The 10,516-nt window shown below is 42.8% G+C and overlaps 1 protein-coding gene across 1 annotated transcript; it reads left to right on the top strand.

Moving 5' to 3' along the window:
• The first annotated feature begins 5 nt into the window (after window positions 1-5).
• On the top strand, window positions 6-4,841 carry LOC123156074 (uncharacterized zinc finger CCHC domain-containing protein At4g19190-like). The gene is made up of 6 exons (XM_044574236.1): window positions 6-305; window positions 2,070-2,221; window positions 2,392-2,493; window positions 2,738-2,939; window positions 3,312-3,426; window positions 3,540-4,841. Exons 1-6 carry the CDS (start codon window positions 21-23, stop codon window positions 4,484-4,486), a joined length of 1,803 nt encoding a protein of 600 aa, XP_044430171.1. The 5' UTR covers window positions 6-20; the 3' UTR covers window positions 4,487-4,841.
• Window positions 4,842-10,516: the final 5,675 nt, after the last annotated feature.

Below are 10,516 nucleotides of genomic sequence, written 5' to 3' on the forward strand. Positions count from 1 at the left end.
ATTGTGGGGAGGGGGCGGCGATGGAGGAGGGGGTGGAGGGGAGCGGCGGCGGGGGGGGGCTCGGGCGGAAGATCCCGGCGGGGGAGGTGGAGCTGAAGGAGAAGTCGGGGACGGCGTGGAGCCACTCGTTCCTGAACCAGAAGCCATGGCACCCGCTCTCGTACCCGAACCAGCGCCGCAAGTGGATCGCCGAGCAGATCCACACCAACCGCGCGCGCCGCGACGAGGAGGTGCAGCGCGAGTTCGCGCAGGAGCAGGAGTTCTTCCGCCAGACCGCGCTCTTCTCCAAGAAGGACAAGGAGAAGGTATACACACCAACATACATACATACATACGCCGTCCTCCTCTTTTAGACTTTAGACTTTTATTATTATCAGCTCATGGGCACTCTAGCTTGAACTATTGTGATCGCCATAGGGTGGATGGAATGAATGATTACATTGTTTTGGTCATCTGGCTTCAGCATTTCATCTGGCTTCAGTATTTTGTCGGATAAATAGCCTAAACTGGAGCTTTACTGGTCCAAAAAGTGAGCGCTATTGAAAATAGTGACAAACTATTGTTCATGTGCATTTTGTTCCGTCAACACGGTGGATCGTCCCCCACAAGCTTTCTCTAAGACATTGCTTTATTTTTGGCGTTATCCCAGTTCCAATGAATGGCTGAAGTTTCAGTGTTACTGAAGGAATGATGCTTTTTTCCTAACATTAATTTTGATATCCGCTTCACACTCGCCACAATTATGAACCTTTTGTAATTGACTAGCCCCTTCCTTAACTTCATCCGCAGTAGGCTGCGGAGTCTCCTCATTTCTATTATTTGATAGCCTTGATACTCCTCCGAGAGCTCCCCAATTTTATGGCTGAACATATTAGTGATGTTCACAGCAGCGTGAATCATCGACTTCTAGGTGCCATCCATGGGCCAGATGGCAATATCATCTGCGTCCTTCAGATTCCTTTCACCATGCCAAAGAGTAAACGAGTGACTGTGCAGCCCTGCCCTTGTCCTGTCTAAAGTTGAGTTGTTAAATATATTGCCAAGTATATAAATTATAGGTTAAACAAGAAATGAGGAGATACGCTTGTTCGTCACAATTCTCGTCACACTTTTTATCCACGCGACATGCGTCAACTGGTCATGGATTAGCTTGAACTATTGTGATCACCTTAGGGTAGAGGGAATGAACTGTTACATTGTTTTGGTCATTTCGTTTTAGGCATTCCTGTGGTTAATTGTGTCGTGATGCTGGTATTTGTTATCGGTTAATACCCTAAGCTAGGGATTTACTGGAAAGAGAATATTGACAAACTATTGTTCTTACACATTTTGTCCACTAACAATGGTGGATCATCCCCCACAAGCTTTCTCTATGGCGATGCTTTATTTTTGTCATTATCCCAATTCCCATGAATGACTGAAGTTGGAGTGCTACTGAAGGAACGAGGATTTTTGCCTTACATTAATTTTGATATCCGCTTCACATTAACTAAAAGATGAACCTTTGTAATTAGCCAGTCCTTTTCTTAATTTCGTCTGCAGTAGGTCACAGAGTATCATCATTTTCTGTTATTTGATAGTCATGATACTCAGCCGAGAACTCCCCAATTTTACGGCTAAACATATTAGCGATGTATACTTGAAATTGTAAAAATTCCAGCTAGCTTTTCACAACAGCGTGAATAATCGAATTCTTCTCACCACCCATAGGCCAATATCAGCTGCTTCCTGCAGATTCATTGCACCATGCCAGTAAACCAGCGACTGTGCAGCCCTGCTCTTGTCCTGTCTGAAGTTGGGTTGTTAAATATATTGCCTAGTATACAAACTATAGGTTAAACAAGATGAGGAAAGACACTTGTTTGTCATGATTCTCTGCACTTAGACTAAGGACACTCAATCTAACCAGTACTTTGGTAGCTGCCAACTCTGGTTGCTTCCAAGAGTTGCATGGAATCTTTAGGTGTTTATACTCTGTAATAAACAGCCAATATTTCAACATCGCATTCAACTGTTATCACCCATGGAAAACCGGTCTCATCAATCTTCAATTTGCTTTACAACTTCAGATGGAGATAATGAAAGCTGTGAGTTTCATGTACGTCCGCCCACCTGGATACAATCCAGAGAGTGCAAAGGCTGCTGAAATTCAAGATGAGAAGAAGAAGCTGGATCAAGGCGATGCCGCCGAAGATGCTGTAGCTGCAAATACCTCTTCAATGTAATGTCACTAATCTTATTTCTTTCCCAAGTTAAAATATAGTATTTAAAAATCTTGTTCTGACACAGATGCCTTTGTTCCAAGACATATTTGGAACTTACTTATGTTACTGCTCTGGTCTAGTAGGTGTGCTGTTATTCTTAGTTCATTGTATTTTATGTTTGCTGCAGGCCTGATGATGGCCCAGAGAAGAAAAAGAGTAGGCCGAAAGATGTGTTTGGCCGTTCATTGCCAACAGAGCAAGAATTTGAAGTTCTGAAAAATGCTCCAAGGTAATTGTCTCTTTGTTTTATGATGATACTTTGAATATGATCAACAAGGTGACATGAAACGCTGAATTCATTCCATTCCTACTCTCATAAACTGCCAATAGACAAGAGATTTATTTTATATTAGTTTTTTCCCCTTTGTCATTCCTGTACGTGTTCTCTGTTTCGCTTCATTTTTGTATGCTCTCCTAAGGTTACTGCCAGGTCACCTATAAAGATTTGATACATGTTTTGCCCTTATTCGCAGATTGGACACAGGTGCTCCTGCTAGACCTAAACCATTTGGAGTCGAAGTTCGTAATGTTAGATGTTTAAGATGTGGAAACTTCGGCCATCAGAGTGGTGACCGGGAATGTCCCATGAAGGATATTATCATGCCGAATGAGGAGAGCCGATTGAAAAGGGACGATCCACTTACAGCAATAAAGGCACAGACTGATTCGAGTGAGGTTAGATTTTCTGTTGGAAGTGTACTTCATTTGCAGTTTACATCAAAATAACGACTCTATGACAGTGACTTGCAAATAGTGAGCTATATCTACTGGTTTTATACCTGATCCAACCTTTTCCCTCGGTCCATAACTGCATAGGATTTTGTCTCTGGTAATAGTCTACTGAAAATTCATGTTTTGCTGTAGCCTTCTTGTAATTTATGTGCTAGCCTAGGTTTGTTATCCTTTGATAATATATAACTATCGCCAGATTGTGATCTGAATGCACATATACGTCCTTCGAATAAACCACAAAAGGCTTACACATCTTTCTTCTCTCGTTGTACTTTGTTTAAAAATTCAGTTTTAATGTGAGGAATTCTCTGTCAGCCTTTGAAGTGGGAGCTTAAGCAAAAGCCTGGCATGAGCCCTCCTCGAGGTGGATATAACCCTGATGATCCTAATCAGCAGATTGTAGCAGAAGAGATATTTGATGAATATGGAGGTATAACTTCTGAAGCATGGATAAAACTACATTGTCACTCTCATATCAAGAATTTTTTACTGTTAGCTAAATTTACACAAGTATGTTGTCTTGCATTACATTTTATATTTTAGGATTTCTCGGCGATATTGACATTCCGGCTCTCCTTACCAACTTCTCCACGAGTAAATCAAAGAAACGCTCCAAGAGTAAAAACAGGCGCAGGCAGTCTGAGCCTGCTGCTCATGTAGAATCTGGAAGACATCATAGCAGTCATCATTCATCGTCAGATTCGGAACCTGAGAAGAACAACAGGGTGTCAGGAAGCAAGAGAAAGAAAAAATATTGTTCTGACCCATCCTCGTATTCTGATTCTGAGGCGGAAGCTGGGAAAGGAAAAGCCAAGAAGAAGTCAAAGCACAGGCACAGGAAGAAACACCTGCTAGAGTCCTCTTCTGAATCAGAAGTTGAAGTTGACACAAGAAGGCATCCAAAGAGGGAGCACAGGAAGAAAAAGAAGAAAGAGGAGATGGAAATTGCCCCAGTTTCCTCCTCCAGAGATAAAGGATATACAATAAGCAAGAGGCCTTTGAGGCGATCGAGGGAGAAGCAACCCTACAGTGACTCAAGTAATTCTGAGAGTGAGCAGCAGCATCCAACACGATGGCAGGACAAGCAATCCCACAGTGATTCGAGTTCTTCCGAAAGCAAGCGGCATTCAAGGAGATCCAGGGAAAAGAGACATCACAAAATGCAAGATTTTCCCGTGAGCAATAGGTCTGCACGGAAATCGGATGAGAAGTGGCACTATACTGATTCAAGCGCACGTGAAAGCGATAGACATTCAAGGAAACCAAGAGAAAAATCACGCTACTCTGATCCAAGTGCTTCTGAGTATTCCGATTCCGATCGGCCTTCACGGAGATCGAATGAGAAGCGACACTATACTGACTTGAGTACACGTGAAAGTGATAGACATTCAAGGAAACCGAAGGGAAAATCGCGCTGCTCTGATCAAAGTGCTTCTGAGTATTCAGATTCTGATTGGCGTAATAGTCATCGCCGTCGTCGAAGAAAGTGAGTAGTGGCGGTTAACAACATTCGCATCTCCACAGAAGATATCAGCATGGCTGTTTCTGTGGTTGCATTAGATAGATATGTAGAATTTTGTTCCCACAGAGTTCTGAAGGTCACTAGGGTCCACAGTGAGTATTCCATCAGGTAGATTCAGCTGCTATCTCTGGATCACTATCAGCTGCTCTGCAATGCGATAATAATTTCACTGTGTGACTTGAGTTGCGTCATCCTGGGGGAAATTGGTGTGCATTTTGTTGTATGTGTTATTGTATCTTGTAGACGTTTGAAACATTTGGAACTTTTTGTGTTCCTGTGGCCTGTGGGGAACGAATCCTTGCGAAATTCCTGTTCTTCAGACATGCCTTGCATATTGGAATCGCATGTGTGCTTCCTGAAATGCTATGCGGTCACTTGTAAGTGGAGGTTCTTTTGTCCTCCAGTGACACAAATCTTCTCTATGCAACAATAGCTTGGGCTCTGTTAGCTTCTGTATGAAACAAGCCTTAGGGTTTAAGAGATGTCGCCATTTCTGTAATGCGCTCTTGCTTACTTTCATCTGTTTAACTTCTTTGGTCTGCTTCTATATGGATAACCACGCTCATTACAGTGATTGCAAAATTAACTTTGAGGGGAGTATTTTCAGACCTGCGCAGCTGTACTTGGTTGTGTGAGTGAAACTAGTCTGCACACACAGTGCACGTACGAATTTTGTACGGTGCCGGCTTGAAGGGTGCTTATATGCAAAATGATGCGATATAGTTGATGATTTGATCCGTCGTACAAAAATTGGAATGAAAGCTATTGTCCGTATAGCACTGCTCGTGAGAGAGCGAAACACCACTGGTGTTGGGTTGTTGAAGATTTATCAACTCCGAAGGCATCACATGGCCAGCGAACCGAACACTATCTTTGACTTTTTTTTACTAACGTACTAGTGACTGTATATGAGCAAATTTCAAAAAAAAAAACTGTATATGAGCAATGCGTGTTGGTATTTGGTAAGATACTAATTACATGTTTTTTCTGGAACATCAGTACAGACACAAGTGCTCATATACACGCGCATACACTCACCCCTATGAACGCACACACGCACACCCTACCCCTATGAGCACCTCCGAAAGACTGAGCCGGCATATCATCTTGAGATTTACGAAGTCACCGTAGGCGCCTCGTCGTCGACGGAAACATCTCCTCCCACTGAATGCGCATCGCTGGAAATCCTGAAATAAATCCAGGAATAAATGTGAGCACCAGGATTTGAACCCTGGTGGGCTGGAGATACCACAGTCCCTCTAATCATTCAACCACAGGTTGGTTCGCATACTAATTACATGGTGAGTTTATAGCTAATGTTCATTCTAGTTATGATATTAAATGTGTGCTGAACATGTTGGGTGCTCAACATTGACAATCTAGTTTGTAGAGAATCATTACCGATAATAGTTGGATTTGCCCCTTTGTTTTATCTTATATTTTAAACATAAACATTATGTGTGTATTCTAGTTTGTAGATCTCCTGCACTAAGGGGTGGAAGAGCAGGGCCAAACAATGAAGTGTCCATGGACAAACAATCTTGATATCGCAGCAGTCTGTTGTTCATAATTTACCAACCCTGGTTAGTTAGCAAGTTAGTTTGCTGTCAGCACAGTACAACAATGTTGCTAAGAGCATCTTCAACAGTACTTTGATGGAGATGATAGTTCTGTTGACAAATTTTATGCGAGCTGCCAATTCAAAGTCTCCATAGTGTAAACTGGATCAGATGGAAGCAGCCATCCAAAGGATTAGTTAAAAATAATTGTTGATGGTTCATTCGTCGCTGAAACATTGTCAGGAGCTTCTGGCGCAGTGGCCCGAGATGAGAATGGCAATTTTATTGCGGCTGCCTCATGGCTCATGCCTCACCTTCCTAATGTAAACTCAACGGAAATGACTGCGATCAGAAATGGCTTCTATTTGGTGGCGAGCATTGGCCGTAGCAAGCTGATAATTGAATCTGATAGCTCTTTTGCCGTTGATGCTATGAAAGCTGAGATGATGAAGGAATTTGGCCAAGTTGATTTCTTACATTGTTTTAGAGAGGCCAATGAGGTGACGAATGCTATAGCAAAATCTGCTTTTAACTCTATTACCCCTTGTGTTTGGAATGCTATCCCTGACTTTATTTCATCTTCCGTTGTAAACGATCTTTCCATTATTTGATGAATAAAGTCTTTTGATATATAAAAAAAGAGCATCTTCAACAACTGTCCTATTTTAGGGCACAAAAAGTTGGCGGAGAAAACAAATTAGACACACGATGTGTTTTTTTAGACGAGAAGTGGCCCTCTCCAACAGCAGCCCTAAAATAGGGCAGCCGCACGGCAGCCGGCTGTAGCCAAACCCCAATTTGCATATACATATTGCCCACAAATAATGGCAAATGCATCTTAAATGGATTTCAAACAAACTATAAATTGTTGTATAGTTCAGGAAATTATTACATAGTTCATCAAATCCACAACATAAATTGTTCATGAAGCTCAACAACAAAGTTTAGCATAAATAAAACAAACATAGAAATGCAAACTAGGCTTGTTATCGCCCATGCCATGCCCACCACTCCTCCATCACATCTTTTTGAGAATCTTCGTGTGTATTGGCATCTCGAATCTCATCATAGACCTCAAGAAAGTGATGGAGTCGGTCTTCCACCCGACACGGCGGAACCGGGGTCCCCATGAGGTCATACGTGCCACTACTGCGGGATGTTGCTAACGCGACACTACGATCAGAGACCCTTCGAGAAACTGTGTGCGATGCAATAATCGCAAACGGTAGTGTAAGAGAACCGTCTAAAATGTGCAAAATGTTTGCGATGATGGATTGTAGGACCTTGAAGTATGTCTAGAGGGGGGGGGGGGTGATTAGACTACTTGACCAATTAAAAACTTAACCTTTTCCCAATTTTAGAGTTTGGCAGATTTTAGTTATCTTAGGACAAGTCAAGCAATCATCACACAATTCAAGCAAGCATGCAAAGAGTATATAGGCAGCGGAAATTAAAGCATGCAACTTGCAAGAAGGTAAAGGGAAGGGTTTGGAGGATTCAAACGCAGTTGGAGACACGGATGTTTTTGGCGTGGTTCCGATAGGTGGTGTGTCTATCCCATCATGGCCGTCGCCCACGAAGGACTTGCCTCACTAGCGGTAGATCTCCACGAAGTAGGCGATCTCCTTGCCCTTACAAACTCCTTGGTTCAACTCCACAATCTTTGTTGGAGGCTCCCAAGTGACACCTAGCCAATCTAGGAGACACCACTCTCCAAGAAGTAACAAATGGTGCGTTGATGATGAACTCCTTGCTCTTGTGCTTCAAATGATAGTCTCCCCAACACTCAACTCTCTCTCATAGGATTTGGATCTGGTGGAAAGAAGATTTGAGTGGAAAGCAACTTGGGGAAGGCTAGAGATCAAGATTCATATGGTAGGAATGGAATATCTTGGCTTCAACACATGAGTAGGTGGTTCTCTCTCAAAAATGGTAAGTTGGAAGTGTAGGTTTAGTCTGATGGCTCTCTCCACGAATGAAGAGGAGGTGGAGGGGTATATATAGCCTCCACATAAAATCTAACCGTTACACACAATTTACCAAACTCGGTGGGACCGATTCAACAGACTCGGTCGGACCGATTTAGTAAACCTAGTGACCGTTAGTGATTTTCGATGGGACTGACATGCAACTCGGTGAGACCAATTCGGTTAGGTTTAGGGCATAACATAATCTTGGTAAGACCGATTACACAAACTCGGTGGGACGATTTTGGTAATTAGCTTTCCAGAGAGTTGGTCAGGTAAACTCGGTGGGACCGATTTGCTCTTTTCAATGAGACCGAAATGTTACAAAAGGGAAACAGAGAGTTTACATTGCAATCTCGGTGGGACCGATCGCTCACTTCGGTTTGACCGAAACGTTACGAAGGGAAACAGAGAGATTACAATCCCATCTCGGTGAGACCGAGATCCCTATTGGTAGAACCGATTTGCCTAGGGTTTGTGGTAGTGGCTATGACATTTGAAATCGGTGGCGCCGGATAGGAAGAATCAGTGTGACCGATTTTGGCTTTGGGTTTAGGTCATTTGTGGATGTGATAAAGTAGCTGAGGGTTTTGGAGCATATCACTAAGCACATGAAGCAAGAGGCTCATTAAGCAACACCTCATCCCTCCTTGATAGTATTGGCTTTTCCTATAGACTCAATGTGATCTTGGATCACTAAAATATAAAATGAAGACTCTTGAGCTATTGAGCTTGAGCCAATCCTTTGTCCTTAGTATTTTGAGGGATCCACTTTCATCATCCATGCCATGCCATTCATTGAGCTTTCCTGAAATATTAGTCTTGGAATAGCATTAGCTCAATGAGCTATATGTTGTTATGAATTACCAAAACCACCTAGGGATAGTTGCACTTTCAATCTCCCCCTTTTTGGTAATTGTGACAACATATAGATCAAAGCTTCGACAAATGATAATAAGATTTAAAAACATCGTCGCTTTGAGAAGTATGTGATAAGCAAGATCTCCCCCTAAATTTGTGCATAGTTTAAGATTTGCTTTGGACTGCAAATGCACAAGGAATTAGGCTTATGGGTTACTCTTCCATGTCACATACATCTTGGTGGAGCGCTCAAAATGATAAAGATTGAATACATGCACTCATCACCAAGCAAAGTGAATGATCACATAGGATAGATAGGATAATAACATCAAACATGCATAAGTGTAGCTTATGATCAAACACATGATCATCAATGTCTCACAAGAATAGCATAGTATCTCAAGCAATAAAAAACAAACAAGTTTAAAAACCACCAAAAGCAAGAGAGAACAAAAGCAACACACTCTCTCTCTCGAAGCCTATGATCTATACATTTTTCTCCCCCTTTGGCAACAAGTTACCAAAAAGTTCATAGAAAATGCATAGTGCTAGATCGACTCTCAGGCTTGATCTTCAGTTGGTGGTGTGGAGATGGCTCCTTGGACGAAGGCTTCAGTTGATGTAGAGGGAGCTGGAGGAGTTGGTGCTGGAGCTGGTTGCACTGGAGCTGTAGCTGGTGCAGATGATGTTGCTCTAGTGTCTGTCACTAGCACTGCTGGGTTGGAAAAAGCAGTAGGCGTAAGCGAGGCGGTTGGCCTTCGCCTAGTGCCTAGGCGGTGCCTAAGTGCCCTAGGCACGGCCTAGGCGGTAATATAGTTTTTACTCGAAGTGTATTTGTGATTATTATATGGGTGTCGATATTAGTTTATGGCATATAAATAAGTTAATTGCCGTCTACTGCCATTGAAATATAACCAGTTTCACATATCAATGCAGTATGTGGCATGATTTCTTACTTGGGTAGGCAATTCATTGCTTGCCCTGCCTAGACCTCCATTTATGCCCTAGGCGAGGCGTTTGGCCATTGCCTAGCGCCTAGGCGTGCCTAAGCGCCTCCTAGGCACTGCCTTTTCCAATAGAGGCTGCTGACCTCTGAGCTCTAGGCACTCTGGCAAATACATTAGTGGTAGTTTTGCCCTTCCTCTCCTGCATGTCATCCTGTAGCTGCTCCACAACTGACCGAATCTCAGTTACCTTGACATCAAGATCATAGAATTTTTGTTCCATGATTCTTTCCAAGCTTTCCTGATTCTGAGTTAAGGTGGCCAACCCTTTCTCAATCCTCAGTGTTGATGCTATCAAGTAACCAAGCTGCTCCTGCTTGTTCTTCAAGAAATACTCAGATGCCCCCTCTTGAGTTGGCATCTTGGCAGCCTTCTCCTTCCTTGCCTTCTCCTTCTGCAGCTGGCTCTTTGGGATCAGGATTTTCAGGCAGTTGAGTTGAAGCTCTGGCTTTGGACATTGGTTGTCTCCCTGCAGGCCTTTTGATCTTCATGCCTGGCTTTACTATAGTTGAACTAAGCACCTTCTTGTGCACTACCTTCTTGGAAGTAGCTTCATCCTCTTCAACTCTATAATCCTCATCTTCAGAATCTGAAGTTCTCTTCTTCC

This window comes from Triticum aestivum, chromosome 7B (assembly GCF_018294505.1).
Source record: "Triticum aestivum cultivar Chinese Spring chromosome 7B, IWGSC CS RefSeq v2.1, whole genome shotgun sequence".
In the NCBI taxonomy this organism is placed as follows: domain Eukaryota; kingdom Viridiplantae; phylum Streptophyta; class Magnoliopsida; order Poales; family Poaceae; genus Triticum; species Triticum aestivum.

What these genes read in the sequence shown, in the direction of transcription:
- LOC123156074 (XM_044574236.1), top strand. Translation starts at nt 21, where the DNA reads ATGGAGGAGGGGGTGGAGGGGAGCGGCGGCGGGGGGGGGCTCGGGCGG. An exon ending in GCTGCAAATACCTCTTCAAT is followed by an intron (nt 2,222 to 2,391) that starts GTAATGTCACTA and finishes TGTTTGCTGCAG; the next exon opens with GCCTGATGATGGCCCAGAGA. An exon ending in GTTCTGAAAAATGCTCCAAG is followed by an intron (nt 2,494 to 2,737) that starts GTAATTGTCTCT and finishes CCTTATTCGCAG; the next exon opens with ATTGGACACAGGTGCTCCTG.